A 19346-nucleotide genomic window follows, 5' to 3' on the forward strand; every position below is an offset into this window, starting at 1 on the left:
TCTTTCATTATGCTAAGTTTATTTGATTTTTTCTTATATTATTTCACCTCTATCATATTGCGTTCTTATTGATTAATTCCTTTTTTTTTATATATATTCTGCAATATACATTTCCTTCCTGGGCTGTTAATCATCCCTTTCACCTAAATATGCTTTCATCCTTCGTCTCCCTCCCTTGTCCATAAGATAAATTAATAGACACTAAGAACTGTAACTCACATGATATTACTGGCGTCTATTTCAATTGAGAATGGATCTAGATAACAGATGCGCCGCTGCTACAGTCAAAGAGGGAGGAAGAAAATAATCTGTAATCAACTCAAATAATCACTAATCGCAATCCGTTCATGTTATTACACTTCGCGGAAAACGAGACGGTGGAGTGAGACAAAGAGCGAAGTGAGGCGAGACATCTTTTATGATCTTAAAGCCTTTATTAAACCCTCTATTAAAGCCTTGTCGATACTGGCCCAGGTAACTGCAGCCAATCGCTCCTTTAATGTTCGGCGGGGTAATTAGGGCGTGGTAATGTTTACGGCTCACCTGGAAATAGGATAGATTGGTGTTAAGTCATTTTTTTTTTAATTCCAACTAACAGAGGTATGAATTGGTAGGCAAGAAGAGATTTATGATAAGGGAAGTGAAGTGAAGATTGTGGTGGTGTATTGTGTACTGGTGTTGTGTTTCCTTCCCGCGGCGATGTATCAATAGAGTCCTGATGGAAAGTTAAAGGGGTCGTATTAATATGTATTGGCAATTATCGCGAGTGAACAGGCCAAGCGGAAAAAAAGTTACGAACATTAATGAGCGTGTATTGGGAACTTGGCTTTCAATGTAATCGCTATTTCATTTAATCATTTCACCATTTGTAGGGATATTGAAAAAAAAAAGTGAAATATTGCATCAGAGATGTAAACCAAATGAAAGTTAACTTAAATCTAAAAAAAGTAATAACCTAACCAAGAAGTGTAAACAACCTTAACTTAGCCAAACATAATATAAGTAACTCAGAAAACTTTCAATCAAGAAAAAAAATAACTTAATCAAATATATCTAATCTAACCAAACCAAACCAAACCAAATCAAATCTAACTTAACTTAACTCAGATAGAAAAAAAAAAATCAGACAGCACATACAAAACGTCCTTCTCAGCAACAATCAAACCAAAGGGGAGAGAAAAAAACTTATGAATCTATTAAAGGTAACGCTAAAACTCAGAGAACAATCGTTAACTTCACTAACACTAAATAGCAATCATTAACTTCACGGACACTCCAAGACAATCATTAACTTCACTGACAGTCAACAGCAATCATCAGCTTCACCGACACTCCACGACAATCATTAACTTCATCTACACTCCACGACAGTCATTAACTTCATCTACACTCCACGACAGTCATTAACTTCATCTACACTCCACGGCAGTCATTAACTTCATCTACACTCCACGGCAGTCATTAACTTCATCTACACTCCACGACAGTCATTAACTTCATCTACACTCCACGACAGTCATTAACTTCACCGACACTCCACGACAGTCATTAACTTCATCTACACTCCACGACAGTCATTAACTTCATCTACACTCCACGGCAGTCATTAACTTCACCGACACTCCGACGACTCCACGACAGTCATTAACTTTACACTCCACGACACTCCACGACAGTCATTAACTTCATCTACACTCCACGACAGTCATTAACTTCACCTACACTCCACGAGTCACTAACTTCATCTACACTCCACGACAGTCATTAACTTCATCTACACTTCACGACAGTCATTAACTTCGCCGACACTCCACGACAGTCATTAACTTCATCTACACTCCACGGCAGTCATTAACTTCATCTACACTCCACGACAGTCATTAACTTCATCTACACTCCACGACAGTCATTAACTTCATCTACACTCCACGACAGTCATTAACTTCATCTACACTCCACGACAGTCATTAACTTCATCTACACTCCACGACAGTCATTAACTTCATCTACACTCCACGACAGTCATTAACTTCATCTACACTCCACGACAGTCATTAACTTCATCTACACTCCACGACAGTCATTAACTTCATCTACACTCCACGACACGACAGTCATTAACTTCATCTACACTCCACGACAGTCATTAACTTCATCTACACTCCACGACAGTCATTAACTTCATCTACACTCCACGACAGTCATTAACTTCACCGACACTCCACGACAGTCATTAACTTCATCTACACTCCACGACAGTCATTAACTTCACTCCACGACACTCATCTACACCACGACAGTCATTAACTTCATCTACACTCCACGACAGTCATTAACTTCATCTACACTCCACGAGTCATTAACTTCATCTACACTCCACGACAGTCATTAACTTCATCTACACTCCACGACAGTCATTAACTTCATCTACACTCCACGACAGTCATTAACTTCATCTACACTCCACGACAGTCATTAAACTACACTCACTTCATCTACACTCCACGACAGTCATTAACTTCATCTACACTCCACGACAGTCATTAACTTCACCTACACTCCACGACAGTCATTAACTTCACTACACTCACGACAGTCATTAACTTCATCTACACTCCACGACAGTCATTAACTTCATCTACACTCCACGACAGTCATTAACTTCATCTACACTCCACGAGTCATTAACTTCATCTACACTCCACGACAGTCATTAACTTCTCCATGACAGTCATTAACTTCATCGACACTCCACGGCAGTCATTAACTTCATCTACACTCCACATAGATAAAATAACCACGACGTCTTCGAGATAAAGAATAAAAGCTATTAGATTATTTCCCTTAAGGACATAGTGAGGGAAGGGAAGAGGATGAGTGTCCTTAATTAAAACTTTCATTCCTACTTGGTATATGTTTCTTGAATGACTAAACAATCTGAGACATCTTCACATATTCTACAGCAAACTCCGATCATTAAACTGGGTAGGAATTGAAAAATCTATTCCTTTCTATCTCATTCTTGTCGATGTTTATAAAGAAAATTACTGCCTCTTGTGTGACTAATCGTTTCGTATCACAGTGAGAGGGTTAAACAGGGACGGTTTTAGAGCTGAGTAATTAAAAGGAGAGTGTAAAGAATAAGTAACCATTTTGTGGAAACTGTTGTATCTCTCTCTCTTTTTTTTTTTTTTTTTACTTTATTACATATTTTTTATACATTGGTTAGTCAAGAGCTTCAGTAGGGTTGCTGAGAACTATCTTTGACATGGAATTAATTAAATACATGGAACAACTAAAATATGCAAAACGAAATTATTAATTATACAACAGTACATATGCTATTTACATGCTATGGTTGTTTAATCCATGCATTGGCAGCAGACTTAAAGGTGTGTAGGGAGGTGGTGCAGTGAAGCTGTGTCTGCATAACCAGATGGTTCCACATTCGCGTGTAACGTGGAAGGAAGGAGCGAAGGAAGGTCTCCGTCCTAGCAAAAGGGACGACGAGTTGGTGAACCCTGGATGTGGCAGCTCTTGTGGTGTGGCCATGTGGCTGCGCCCAGGGCTGGCGGAGTGCAGTCAGGTGCGGGGCGCCTTGCTTATGAGTCTTGAAGATGACACACAACCCTGCCACATCACGACGCTGCTGAAGAGGCTGCATGGTAGGGGACGGCTGGTCTGATGGGGCCTTTAGACGTATCAGGCGTTGTGCTCGATGCTGGATCTTGTCTAGAAGGCTTAAGTATGAGGGGGGGCAGGACAACCAGGTGAGAGGGGCATACTCCATAAGGGGGCGGACTTGAGCTGCATATAGGGTGGAGATTCCCTGGGAGTCAAGGAGATGTGAGACGCGCCGGATGCAACTAAGTTTCCATGCGGCTTTCTTGGCTATGGTCCTGATCTCTCTCTCTCTCTCTCTCTCTCTCTCTCTCTCTCTCTCTCTATTACAATAGAGAAACGTAACAGGACATCAATAATTATCGCCCAATTACCATTCTTCCAGCCTTCAGTAAAGTTTTTGAAAAAAATTATCTACTCTCGTTTAGTAAATTACTTTAAGAAAAACATCTAATTAAGTAACAGCATGGATTTAGAAGTCATCATTCCACCGAGTCGGCGATACTACAATATGTTAAAAATGTATATCAATGTCTAGAGGAGAAACTGTATGTTGTGGCAATTTTCATGGATCTATCTAAAGCTTTTGACACATTAGACCATGAAATATTATTTGCTAAATTAGAAAATATTGGCATGAGGGATACACCATTAAAACTATTCAAGAGCTATTTGAGCAACAGGTATCAATGTGTTTACTGTAATCAAAATTATTCCTCTTTTAAACCTATATGTAAAGTAGTATATATATATATATATTATATATATATATATATATTATATATATATATATATATATATATATATATATATATATATATATATATATATATATATATATATATATATATATATATATATATATATATATATATATATATATATATATATATATATATATATATATATATATATATATATATATATATATATATATATATATATATATATATATATATATATATATATATATATATATATATATATATATATATATATATATATATATATATATATATATATATATAAACGATATTATATATTCAAGTAAAAAAATTGACTATGTAATATATGCTGATGATAAAACCCTTCTGATAAATGATAAAGACTTAAATTCCTTACATTCGAATATAATATCAGAACTAAACATCATTAAAACATGGTTACAATCTAACAAATTAAAGCTCAATATCTCAAAGACTAAATATGTTCTCTTTCAGAATAGATCGTTTAAAAATGTGCTTCCTCCTATATTTTTGGACGGTCAAGTTTTAATACAAGTTAATGATATGAAATATAGATGATCATTTAAATTGGAGCTGCCATACTGAAGATGTCTGATTAAAACTCTCAAAGAATACAGGTATTTTGTATCGCGTTCGGCACAACTTAACTTCAGCATATATAACACTCTCTGCTACCCTCACCTCACATACTGTGTCTCACTGTGGGCAAGTACATGGCCTTCATTTCTTAATAAATTAAAAATAGCACAAAATAAAATTTTAATATGTATCTTCATGAAAAAAACCGATTATACAGGAGATATTTATGGTAGAGAAACTATTGTTAGTATTGTTTCCATACACAAATACTTAATGCTTCTTTTAATTTACAAATCTATTAAACACAACTCAATATTTACAGTCATTAATAATCCTGTTCATACCCGCAGAAATAATGTCAATTTAAGATGCCCTACCTTTAGAACAACAATGTATAAGAATAACGTCATATGTAACGGACCGAACTTGTATAACAACCTGCCAAACGAGATCAAACTTCTTGGTAATTTCAACATACAAACATATAAAAACAAAATAAAGAAATATATTTTGATTGAACAAAATTTAGCATAAACTTGTAACTATGCCTTGTGTTGTGTATCCGTTTATTATTACTTTTCCTTTTCTTTTCATATTTTTTTTATTGAATGCTTGTATATATGGTGTCTCAATCAGACTATAGAATATATTAGTTAGGTTTCTACCTTGGTGACAGCACATTGTATGCAAGTTAACTTTACAATGAAATAGGATTACTCCCTAACTAAGTTAGATATTATGTCAAACTATGTTTCTGCTCTCACTGCATATAATCTTTAATTAAAACCATCTGTCTTAGGAGTTTCGACTCGACAGACCATGCCTACATATTTATTGATTATAAATCTATCTTTATTCCTTAATAAGGGCAATAAACTATATTTACTTTCTTACGCTTACTTACGGACTAGCAGGTCTCACTGGGCACCCTGCTGGAGGGTAGCCCCACATCGGAGGCCTGGCTGGCATTCACTGCTACAGGCTAGGAGCAGCAGGTGTGCTGTCAGCAACGTGCTGACGCCTACTCATTATTGTGTGACGATGCCGTTGGGGACATAATCGTCCCACGCCTTGAACACGACGTCCTGCGCATCGTGAAGGCATCTAGATTGTTGTTAAGAGGTCGTGGCTTCCGAGGGTCCTCACTGATGGGAGATGGGCACCATTGGTACTTCTGCTGCTGCTGCTATCCTCCCTCACCGGACCTATCAGCAGGACACTGGCCTGCCTCCTCCAGACTGGAGCCTGTCTGCCTTCCAGAATGCAATGCCGCGCCTCGCTGCCGTGGTGAAGCAAACGCAGGCTTGCCCGAGGCGGATGTCAACCCTCACTAGCAGAGGTGAGGCGGACGCGAAACCTCCCGAGGTGCCTCTGTCTGGCCGACATGGGTGAGGCAGGGAAGGGCAATACGAAGCGGTGAGCACGCCTCTTCCTCCGTATTATCATTGCCGTAGCCTATATGATCTTCGTCAAGTGTGTTACTATCTAGAGGGGTCAACTTCCTAGATGCCATTAGTGGACGGTTGGATGAACTTCTCAGTGTGAGTGGAGTAACGCGTCTGAATTTAAAGGCATTTCAGGAACTGTAAGATGTGACCCAAACATCTTAAGACCTTTATGGCCTCCAGCCTGCCTACTCTTATGATCGCCTGACTTAATACCATAGTACCAAATGTCTTACTTGCTTCCCTCATAGACACAAAGACAGTTAAGAAAACAGTGAACATCTATTCAAGCTTCACGTGTAAGACAAGGGCACCTGAATGGAAAAACACTTTATTGAGTTTATTTACTTTAAGTATGTACTTACCTGATTTACCGAGTAATGATGCAGGATTCCAACCAAACTCATGTTGCTACTATTTCTACTGTCATTTTTACCTATTAGACGAGTATTTTTGCAGCATATGTTGATGAAAACATCAAAATAAATGCCTACTTGTCTCCATTTCTATATCTACTTCATCTCGAGGATTAGTAATTATATACACCAAAATTATTGGGATAAATACAATTTTCATTCTACTTGATGAATGAATATATATACGAAAAATAAATAAAATAATTATCTATATAACATTCATTCTTATACAAACATGCTTTTCAGAGGCAGCGTGTAATGAATTTATATTTATTGGTACACAGTCTCTTTGTTCTGTGTCCATGGGTGGCGAGATGGAATCAGCGTGTTTACAGCCACGCAGGAAAAATTTCGTTTCTAACAATCTATAAATAATATTAATTCTGTTTGTGTAATTAAATTTACTCTGGTGTGTGTGTGTGTGTGTGTGTGTGTGTGTGTGTGTGTGTGTGTGTGTGTGTGTGTGTGTGTGTGATGCAACAAACTACTCCTATTCGCATCTCTTCAAAATGTTTCTCAAAAAGTTACTCGTGATTCAAAGCAAATTTTCTTCTGCTCGTGGTAATTCCAATACAAGGTTACAAGATTAAGAAGCGCGACACACACACACACACACACACACACACACACACACACACACACACACACACACACACACACACACACACACACAGTAGACACTTGCTGAAACGATAATTACTCCCAGTGAGGTCTAATAGCACTGGTTCAGGGAATGCTGTGAACTTGCCATTAAAGCCAGCTGTAACCTCACTGAACGTTTCCCTTTGTGTCTCACAGCCACATCCTGCTCTCCCTTCACACAAAACTACATGCATCTAACTACACAAACATTCTTAATGCATAATTCGAAAAAAAAAGACGAAGACTCCTATGCCATCCTTGGCGTCCATTCATGACTACATTTGTATTCAACTTGTATGGAGACAGGCACTTCAGTGGAACTTGCTTTTAATCACAATTTTTGTTGCTCTTGGCATGTTTTCGCTCTTAAACACACACACACACACACACACACACACACACACACACACACACACACACACACACACACACACACACACCGCGAAGTGTAGTGGTTAGCACGCTCGACTCACAATCGAGAAGGCCGGGTTCGAGTCCCGGGAAGCGGCGAGGTAAATGAGTAAGTCTCTTAATGTGTGGCCCCTGTTCACCTAGTAGTAAATAGGTACGGGATGTAACTCGAGGGGTTGTGGCCTCACTTTCCCGCTGTGTGTTGTGTGTGATGTAGTCTCAGTCCTACCCGAAGATCGGTCTATGAGCTCTGAGCTCGCTCCGTAATGTGAAAGACTGGCTGGGTGACCAGCAGGCGACCAAGATGAATTACACACACACACACACACACACACACACACACACACACACACACACACACACACACACACACACACACACACACACACACACACACACACACACACACACACACACACACACACACCGCACAGTGGTTAGAGCGCTGGCTTCACAAGCCGGGGTTTGATTCCCCGGCCGGGTGGAGATATTTGGGTGTGTCTCCTTTCACGTGTAGCCCCTGTTCACCTAGCAGTGAGTAGGTACGGGATGTAAATCGAGGAGTTGTGAGCTTGTTGTCCCGATGTGTGGTGTGTGCCTGATCTCAGGCCTATCCGAAGATCGGAAATAATGAGCTCTGAGCTCGTTCCGTAGGATAACGTCTGGCTGTCTCGTCAGAGACTGCAGCAGATCAAACAGTGAAACACACAAATACATGATTGCAAAATTTCCTATGTCATCTATCTATAATGTGTCCCAGTACTGAAGGGATTAATGATCGCTAAAACCAGGCCGGTTATATTCACGTCATCATTTCGTATAAGCAATGAAGTATAGTGGAAAAATGAGCATTATGATTATTGACGTTCTGTTATATAATTTTTTGGTATTGTTTTCTCTCATTTCAAGGAGTGGGAAATAAAAAAAAAGTATGTCTCGCATTTTTCCAGTAATGTGGCGAGGATTGTGGTGTAGGCTGGATTAATTCTCCTTATAACGTCCTCTCTTTTTATTCTAAGACTATGACTGGCAATGGTATTGCTTTTTACATCATTGGTATTGTTGTTTTGTTACTTTTCTTAATGTCATTATTCAATATTTCATCCAATTTTTGTTGTTGCTGTTAATGTTTTTCTACTTGTTAGTGATGGTCGTTGTGCAAGTAGTAGTAGTAGTAGTAGTAGTAGTAGTCTCATCTTTTTTCTTATGTTGTGACCTAGAGCGCCTGTAGGTTTAATTAAGAGTATGGAAGCGCTGTTCAGCTTCCACCCATTAGTGGCGCAGGCAGTTTTATCTATAGAGGTACCCCCATATTAGGGCCCATGTCACCACCCAAGCGTATCTTTGGTGTGACTACCTAGAACCTGGGTATCACGGTGACATGTAGGCAAAGTTTCAAGGTGGTAGGTGGTGGGATTCGAACATACGCGACGATGTCTGCCCGATCTCACGCTCACCACCTTAATCTAGGCCACCGCTTCCCATCAAGTAGTAGTTGTAGTAATTGTAGAAGTAATAGTAATTGTGGTTGTAGTTGTAGTTGTAGTAGTAATAGTAGTAGTAGTAGTAACAACAACAGCACCACATATTTACATTGGGGATGGCAGGGATGAGGCAGACCAATATAGGTTATCAGCCGCCCAAACACAACACACGCGGCCACACGACACTAAGCCCACACAGAAGACTCACACACACACACACACACACACACACACACACACACACACACACACACACACACAAGAAAAAAAAAAGTAGGTCGCGGCTACATCCACACTCTGACCTTCTATGAGCCAATCAGGTGAAGGTCAAGTATTAAGAGCCATCCAGAGAGCCACTCCACCAACGCCACGCCCCTCACCACCACAAAATCCCACACAATATATTAAGAATTGAATGAATAAAACCACTCATAATTTAGATACCTCATTCATTTGTTCCCTTGCCTTCTTTTCTCGATTTTTCCCCGTTGATCATCCCCCATTATTTTTATAGACTCACACACACTCTCTCTCTCTCTCTCTCTCTCTCTCTCTCTCTCTCTCTCTCTCTCTCTCTCTCTTCCCAATGCAACAATAAATCAGATTTGTATTTGAAGAGCAGTGAGAGAGAGAGAGAGAGAGAGAGAGAGAGAGAGAGAGAGAGAGAGAGAGAGAGAGAGAGAGAGAGAGAGAGAGAGAGAGAGAGAGAGAGAGAGAGAGAGAGAGAGAGAATGAATGAATGAATGAATGAATGAATGAATGTCAGTTTGCCTTCGGTCTGGCATAACCTAATAATCTTTAATCGTAACACCAGAGAGAGAGAGAGAGAGAGAGAGAGAGAGAGAGAGAGAGAGAGAGAAATAGGGCGGTTACAGTAGAGGAAATAGGTAGGTAAGTGGAAGCGTCTGGTGATGAGAGAGGTCTGTCTGGTAATGGAAGAAGATTGTTTGGTGATGGAAGAGAGAGACTGAGAGAGAGAAAAAAAATACACGGAATATTTGCACGAGAAACAAAGCTGGAAAAAAAGGCGAACAGACAACAGACACCAGTGGACGGACATTGTTGCTACTTGGATGGTCTGTGATGGAAGTACACAATGAGCTCAGAAGTGAAAGAAGTTAGAAAGAAGTGGGATGAAAGAAAAGTTCCCTCGTTACTCATCAGGGAGAAACACGAGAGAAAAATCATATAAGGCGCGGAAGAAAAGTAGTGTGGAATTGTATAAGAGGAGGAGGAGGAGGAGGAGGAGGAGGAGGAGGAGGAGGAATCATGATACAAATCTGAGAGTGAAAGAGAATCGTATCACTCTAGAATAATGAATAAAAAAAGAATGACTGACTCAATAAAACAAAAATGAAGGAATGATCTCTCGCACTCATACACACACACACACACACACACACACACACACACACACACACACACACACACACACACACACACACCAAAGAAATGAAAAGAGAGTGAAGGCTTGCCTGAGAGAGAGAGAGAGAGAGAGAGAGAGAGAGAGAGAGAGAGAGAGAGAGAGAGAGAGAGAACAGGTACAAAGCAAGACACTATAGGGCTCCACGTGACTAATGAACGCAGCGGAGGCGACGATAACAAGACCTTTGATAATTTTTAATCGAACTTTTTTTCACTGGTAGAGTCCGTCGTGGGAAACTAATTGGTTCCCTCTCACTGGCAATTACGTGTTAGCGAAAGGGCGAAGGACACTGAACACGGCGTGGGAGGAGGACGAGTATTGTGTAGATTTACCAAACGTGACCCGACCAAATTAATACGTTACTTGATACGTTACCTAATCGAATCTAAACTGATAGAACCTATTTAAGCCTAATATAACCTAACTTAACCTAACCTGATCTACACTGACCTAACCATAACTGCGCTAACCTAATGTAACCTAACTTGAGAAGGTCTGTATTAGCTATTAACGGATAAGAAGTAAGTGACTAGTAATTGGTGTTAGATAAGGAATTAGATTACCAATCGTATGTAACTAATAGAAGAATAGCAATAATAAAAAAAAATGCCTTAGTGTAGTCTGGTGTAGGTTGTGAAGTGGGAAATAAATGACTGTTCACTAGGAAAGAAACTGTGAATGACAAGCTATTTAGGTCATTAAGGTCTGAAAAACTAAGATCATAAGAACATTGAATAAGAGAAGACGTAACATTGTTGGATATTAAACCCTGAAAATAAAAACCAACGTTCTTGTCACAGCACAGCCTAAGGGACTCCAACCCACGTCTCGCCTTGTTTAAAACGTACGTACGTATGAGTGTGTGTGTGTGTGTGTGTGTGTGTGTGTGTGTGTGTGTGTGTGTGTGTGTGTGTGTGTGTGTGTGTGTGTGTAAGTAAGTATGTAAGTAAGTAAGTACATAAGCAAGTAAGTAAGTAAGTATATATAGTTTATTGCAATTTTTAAGAAATAGAGGTAAATTTATAATCAATAAAAATGTCAGGTATGGTCTGTCGAGTCGAAACTCCTAAGACAGACGGTTTTAATTAAAGATTATATGCAGTGAGAGCAGAAACATAGTTTGACATAATATCTAACTTAGTTAGGGAGTAATCCTATTTCATTGTAAAGTTAACTTGCATACAATGTGCTGTCACCAAGGTAGAAACCTAACTAATATATTCTATAGTCTGATTGAGACACCATATATACAAGCATTCAATAAAAAATTATGAAAAGAAAAGGAAAAGTAATAATAAACGGATACACAACACAAGGCATAGGTACAAGTTTATGCTAAATTTTGTTCAATCAAAATATGTTTCTTTATTTTGTTTTTTTATGTTTGTATGTTGAAATTACCAAGAAGTTTGATCTCGTTTGCCAGGTTGTTATACAAGTTCGGTCCGTTACATATGACGTTATTCTTATACATTGTTGTTGTAAAGGTAGGGCATCTTAAATTGACATTATTTCTGCGGGTATGAACAGGATTATCAATGACTGTAAATATTGAGTTGTGTCTAATAGATTTGTAAATCAAAAGAAGCATTAAGTATTTGTGTATGGAAACAATACTAACAATAGTTTCTCTACCATAAATATCTCCTGTATAATCGTATTTTTTCATGAAGATACATATTAAAATTTTATTTTGTGCTATTTTTAATTTATTAAGAAATGAAGGCCATGTACTTGCCCACAGTGAGACACAGTATGTGAGGTGAGGGTAGCAGAGAGTGTTATATATGCTGATCATCTCTTCTGAAGTTAAGTTGTGCCGAACGCGATACAAAATACCTGTAATCTTTGAGAGTTTTAATCAGACATCTTCAATATGGCAGCTCCAATTTAAATTATCATCTATATTTACTCCAAGAAATTTCATATCATTAACTTGTATTAAAACTTGACCGTCCAAAAATATAGGAGGAAGCACATTTTCAATTAATCTATTCAGAAAGAGAACATATTTAGTCTTTGAGATATTGAGCTTTAATTTGTTAGATTGTAACCATGTTTTAATGATGTTTAGTTCTGATATTATGTTCGAATGTAAGGAATTTAAGTCTTTATCATTTATCAGAAGGGTTGTATCATCAGCATATATTACATAGTTAAATTTTGTACTTGAATTTACAATATCGTTGATATATATATATATATATATATATATATATATATATATATATATATATATATATATATATATATATATATATATATATATATATATATATATATATATATATATATATATATATATATATATATATATATATATATATATATATATATATATATATATATATATATATATATATATATATATATATATATATATATATATATATATATATATATATATATATATATATATATATATATATATATATATATATATATATATATATATATATATATATATATATATATATATATATATATATATATATATATATATATATATATATATATATATATATATATATATATATATATATATATATATATATATATATATATATATATATATATATATATATATATATATATATATATATATATATATATATATATATATATATATATATATATATATATATATATATATATATATATATATATATATATATATATATATATATATATATATATATATATATATATATATATATATAAGGAAAAGTATAGGAGCTAGAATAGACCCCTGTGGCACTCCTTTACATATAGGTTTAAAAGAGGAATAATTTTGATTACAGTAAACACATTGATACCTGTTGCTAAAATAGCTCTTGAATAGTTTTAATGGTGTATCCCTCATGCCAATATTTTCTAATTTAGCAAATAATATTTCATGGTCTAATGTGTCAAAAGCTTTAGATAAGTCCATGTGTGTGTGTTACTTGTTACTTGGGGTGTTGTGTGTGTGTGTGTGTGTGTGTGTGTGTGTGTGTGTGTGTGTGTGTGTGTGTGTGTGTGTGTGTGTGTGTGTGTGTGTGTGTGTGTGTGTGTGTGTGTGTGTGTAAATAAGTAAGTAAGTAAGTAAATGTTTATTGCTACAAAAGTTAACAATATTGCACATAAAATATGTATACACTGTACATAGCTAAGGTCCGTCGAGCAAAGCTCCCTGACGGACAAATAGTACTATACAATAGGTATGTGGTCATGGACAGGTAACCTAGTACATTCTAGTCATACAGGTTACTAACATTTTATTACTGGCTCATAGATTGTTGAAGTAAGAGATACTTCTTAATTTCTTGCTTAAACCTAGATATGTTGGCTGTAGTAAGTAGAATTTTTTTCTCAGGAGGCAAACTGTTAAACATCTTGGGACCGCTATTAATCACACTATTTCTGTACAATATAGTTCTAAACGTTGGGCAAACTAAGTTAATGTTGTTGTTCCTTGTGTTGATATTTCCAGTAAGTAATTTGAAAATAGAATTTCTACCGTAACATTTATAAATCAGCAACAGTGTGAAATATTTATGTATATAGGAAAATTTTATAATATTTTTGTCAATAAATACTTGATTAGTAGATTCAAACTTTTGCATAAAAAATATACACCGGAAAATTTTATTTTGAGCTACTGTTAGCTTCTTGGTGAAGGAAGGCCACGTACTTCCCCATATGGGAACACAGTAAGTTAGGTGGGGATAGCATAGAGTGTGATATATGCTGATCATTGACTCTGTCGTTAGGTTACGCCGAATTTTGTAGAAAATACCATTTAATTTAGATATTTTTAAGCAAACTTTGTCAATGTGAATCTTCCAATTTAAATTTTCATCAATAAAAACTCCAAGAAATTTTGTATGACTAACTTGTTTTATAATTTCTTCATCTAGACTGACTGGAGGGATTGCATTTTTGATTGATCGATTCTGAATTCAATAAAATTAGATTAGTTTTAGCAATATTCATTTTTAATGTATTAGCTTGAACCCATTGTTTTATTTTCTGTAGTTCTGATGTTAAATTATTATGAAGAGAATTTATATTTTTGTCACTAATCAACAACGTCGTATCATCAGCATACATCAAAACTTAAATTTGATACTTGCATTTACAAAATCATTAATATACATAATAAAAAATAAGGGGCCTAGGACTGATCCTTGTGGTACACCTTTCACAATGGGTAATAATGAATAGTTATTATGGTTACAATATACAGTTTGTTTTCTATCATGTCTCTCTCTCTCTCTCTCTCTCTCTCTCTCTCTCTCTCTCTCTCTCTCTCTCTTCTTTTTTTTTTATTTAAACATAGCACATATATTTACATATTCGGCTTAAAATTCCACGTTGGGTATGGAATTATTTAAAAAGCCTATCAATAATTAATATACATTAAGAATATTGTTTTTACATTAATAACTTTCACGTTAGCACCAGAGGAGTGGCCTGCGTTCCACGCCACCTGTGTGCTGCCACCTTGACCTGCTGGGTGGACATGTCCTCCACCTGGGGTGTGGTTGTGGTGAATGCATTCCACATCCTTGAGGTCCGGGCACTGTATGTTCGTTGGTGCTGCCGTGTGTTGGAGAAGGGCACCTCCACAGTCTGCTCACTGGTGGCAGCAGCTCGCGTGGGCCTCTGGGCAGCGCGTGGTGGAAGTCCCAGGCGTCGGAGGTGCGGTACTCCTTGCACCTGAGTTTTGTGGCACACCACCAGCGCTGCCACATCACGCCGGTGCTCCAACGACGTGACGGGGGTGTGTGGCGGCAGGTCGTCCTGGTGTGCGTCGTATCCCGCCAGACGTAGAGCTCGTCGCTGCACCTTGTCAAGTCTCTGCATGTGGGTGGCGGCACTTGACATCCACGACAGGCAGCCGTACTCCAGGCACGGACGTATCTGCGCCTTGTATAGCGTGATGATGCCGTGTGGGTCAAGCGTTCCCGCCACCCTCCGCAGGGCAGAGACTCTTAGAGACGCCTGTCGGGTGACTGCACCTACATGGCCGTCGAAGCGCAGGCAGCGGTCCACCGTCACCCCTAAGACCTTGATGTGGTCCTGGAGACAGAGCCTTGCCTCCAAAGCACAGTTGCTCTGAGACCGCTCTGGAGGCTCCTGGCGACCGCGAGATGACCATCGCCTGCGTCTTCTCAGGTGCAAAGGAGACTTGCCACGTTTCTCCCCATTGCTCCACCAGCCGTAGCTGCTTGTTTAGCTGCCGGACAGCGCTCTGGCTATCAAGGCGGCAGTAGGACCGGGAGAGGGTGCAGTCGTCCGCATATGCTTCCACTGTCGGTAGTTTTCGGAGCAGGTCGTCGATATAGATGTTCCACAGGATTGGGCCCAGCACTGAACCCTGTGGAACGGAGGCTTGAACTGGCGAGGGCTCTGACGATTTCCATTGACGACCACATGAAGAGTCCTCCCACGTAGGTAGTCGTCAAGCAGTAGCAGTAGGTCTCCTGGATACCCTTGGCACGGAGCTTTTCAAGAAGTCCCGCGTGCCAGACCCTATCAAAGGCTCCAGCTATATCCAGGGCTACCACAAGCGTGTCCAGGCCCTCGTCCAGGGCGTTTTGCCAGTCTTTGGTGAGGAGCAGGAGTAGGTCGGAGGTGGACCGGCCTGGCCTGAAGCCAAACTGTCTCTCTGAGAGGAGATGGTTTTCACTCAGATGTTGACAGATGGCTCCAGCCACTATCCGCTCCAGCACCTTGCCCACCACAGAGAGCAGGGAGATCGGCCTGTAGTTGCTGGGTACAGACCGCGAGCTCTTCTTGTGGACCGGAACGACTCGTGCCTCTTTCCACATTGAGGGCCATTTTTTTCCCTCAGGCAGGTCGTAAAGACGTTGGAGAGAGGACCTGACAGCTCCTTAGCACAGTTCTTAAGGAGGTGTGGGCTGACGTCGTCCGGGCCGGTGGCTTTACCCACTTCCACTGCTCTCAGGAGCCTCTCAACTTGTCCAGCTGTCACTGAGACCAGGGTGATGGTGCTTTGAGTCTCCAGTGGCAGGTGAGGCGCTTGTCTTCCGGGTCTCCAACCCTCATCTTGTTGCTGAAGCTTGTAGCCAGGAGTGAGGCCTTGTCCCAGCTGCTTGTGGCAGTGGAACCGTCAGGCCTGAGGAGTGGAGGGATGGCGTCTTGGTGTTTAGCTCCTTGGCGCTCCTTGACTAAGCTCCACCAGGTCTTGCCTCCTACTCCTGGGCCACAAAGTTTCCGTTTTAGATCCTCCTGTTTTCTATGTTTGGCCCATCTGCAGGCAGCTACCACCCGTTTGCAGGCAGCCTTGTGTAGTGCCTTGTTCCTCTGCGTCGGGTGCCGCTTGTACCTCAGCCAGGCGGCGTGTTTGGCCTCAGCAGCGGCCTTGCAGCGGAAGCCAAACCAAGCAGGATCGTCAGGCCTGGAGAGATACACTCTGCTGGGGACATACTGCTGCTGGAGGATGAGGAGCTTAGTAGTGAGTGCTCGTGCCTGCTCCTCGGCATCACCCACCAAGGTTTCTCCCCAGTTTATCTCCTCCAGGGCACGCCTCATGGTCGGCCAGTCAGCCCTCCCCCAGAGCCAGATGGTGCGTGGGACAGCGTCCTCTCGCGTTGCGTTCAGCTCGACTCGGGCCAGGACAGCGTAATGATCCGAGCTGCCTACAGGCCCCAGCTGCTGACAGCGGACGCTCGTCTCGGGGAGGTCTGACAGCACAGGGTCTAGCATCCCTCCTCGCACATGCGTGGGGAAGGTAACATGATTTGTTAGGCCCTGCACCTCCAAGAGGTCGTCATAAGCGTTCTGCTCTAGGTGGCAGTTTAGGTCTCCCACTACCATCACGTGGGAGCATTGATGGCGTAGAAGAAGGGTGTCGAGTTCCTCCGTCAGGAAGTCCAGGGGTGCCCGTCCTTGCCTGGGGGGGCGGTACATGATACAGAGGAGGAGACCTCTGTTGTCTTCCAGTACCACCCTGAAGAACAGTGCTTCCGTTTGAAGAGGAACCGTCACCTCAAGTTCCTGGGTTTGGAGGCCGTCCCTAAAGCAAGCTGCCACCCCTCCGCCTGCTCTGTTCTCCCTGTCCTTCCTTATCCAGTGGGAGTACCCAGGGACCTTACCAAACGTTGGTTCTACCTCTCCAGTGAGCCACGTTTCTGTCACTGCTACAACGTCAGCCCTATGTCGCAGGGCGAAATTGTGTGAGGTCACCAACATTTGTCCTAAGTCCCCTCACATTGGCCGTCACCACAGTGAGGCAGCTGCTGCTGCGTCCTTTCCCTCGGCGGGCCGTGTAGGTGTGGCTGCGAGAGGTGGTAGAAGGACAGGACGTGTTAGGGGCTGGCCTGTTAGGCGGACGCATTCCAGCTGAAGGGCTGCCCAGACTGTGGTTGCCAAGTTGGGGGCTTGACAGGGTAGAGAAAGGGCTGAAAAGTCTGCTGCGGCTGGGGATGTTGCCAGAGTGAAGGCTGGGGAGGGGCTGGGAAGGTCTGCGGGGGTTGATGTTGCTGCTGCCGGCCCAAGCCATTCGCCATGACCCTCCTTAGCCTTTCTTCCTGGCGCTGAAACATCTCTTCCTGGCGTCGAAACATTTCCTCCTGCCGTCGGTCAGCAGCACGAGTTCGGCACCTTTCTGTCAAGTGTCCAGGTCTTTGGCAGTACTCGCAGCGAATCCTGGGCGCCCCCATTTGAGCCTCTGAGATCCTGAGATCACGCAGCCGGCCCATTTGATGTGGCGTAAGGGGTCCGGCAGACGTCATGGGGGGCATGGTGAGTGTAGGAGGCGTCGCGGGGCTGGAGGGTTCTGCCTGCTGCTGGCCACGCTTTTTCTTCTTTTTCTTTTTGGCTGCATTGATGCCGTTGCTGATATTGTTTTCACTGCTGGTGCTGTCATCCTCGTTGTTGTTGCTGATGTTGTTGTTGTTGTTTCTGCCACTGCTGCTGCTGCTTTCACTGTGGTTGTTTCTGCCACTGTCGCTGCCGCTGCTGCCGCTGTTGTTGCTGTTTTCACAGTTATTTTCACTGCTTTCATTATTATTGCTGCTACTGCCACTGTTGTTTCCGTTGCCAGCCCTGCTGACGCTGCTGTTACTGCTTCCGCCATCGTCATCGCCGCGGCGGTCCCGCTACTCCTGTCTCCGCTATCGGCGGCGGCGGCGGTAGTGGTGGCCGTGGTAACGTTTGTAGGAGGGCACTCAGCGGTTTGTAGCGGTTTGGGCCTCCCAGAGTGCCACCACTGCCTCCAGTATTCTGATGAGGCACATGCCTGGTTCCAAGTGGTGTCAATGGACCGGGAAGTCGCCGTGGTTGCGATGGAGCGACAGGAGATTTGTGTTTCTGTGTCACGGGCGTCTTTTAGAGTTTCGATTATCTCCAAGAACTCCCTGACGACATTCTCCTTGTTGATAATCCAGTCCCTCTGAGCCCTGAGGAACTGAATTACGTTGCCATTTCGTGACACCGCTCCGTGCATTTGTTTGAGAGAGGCGATTAGTTCATCTTTCTCCATGTTTTGCATGTATTTCCATTCGTCATCTTTACCATCTTCGTCCTCCGTACCACCCGTCAGCTGGGAGGAGGGCGGGGAGAAGGAA

The 19346-nt window shown here is 41.1% G+C and overlaps 2 protein-coding genes across 2 annotated transcripts; both read right to left on the reverse strand.

The window, feature by feature from the left end:
* Positions 1-3352: 3352 nt before the first annotated feature.
* On the reverse strand, positions 3353-5897 carry LOC123515741. Its single transcript, XM_045274596.1, has 2 exons — positions 5868-5897; positions 3353-3829 (listed from the first exon to the last, which is right to left on the reverse strand). Exons 1-2 carry the CDS (start codon positions 5895-5897, stop codon positions 3353-3355), a joined length of 507 nt encoding a protein of 168 aa, XP_045130531.1.
* Positions 5898-16746: 10849 nt separating this feature from the next.
* Positions 16747-17970, reverse strand: LOC123515742. The gene has a single exon (XM_045274598.1). The coding sequence runs from the start codon at positions 17968-17970 to the stop codon at positions 16747-16749; it is 1224 nt and encodes a 407-aa protein (XP_045130533.1).
* Between the last annotated feature and the right edge of the window lie 1376 nt (positions 17971-19346).

Source organism: Portunus trituberculatus, chromosome 39, assembly GCF_017591435.1.
Source record: "Portunus trituberculatus isolate SZX2019 chromosome 39, ASM1759143v1, whole genome shotgun sequence".
In the NCBI taxonomy this organism is placed as follows: domain Eukaryota; kingdom Metazoa; phylum Arthropoda; class Malacostraca; order Decapoda; family Portunidae; genus Portunus; species Portunus trituberculatus.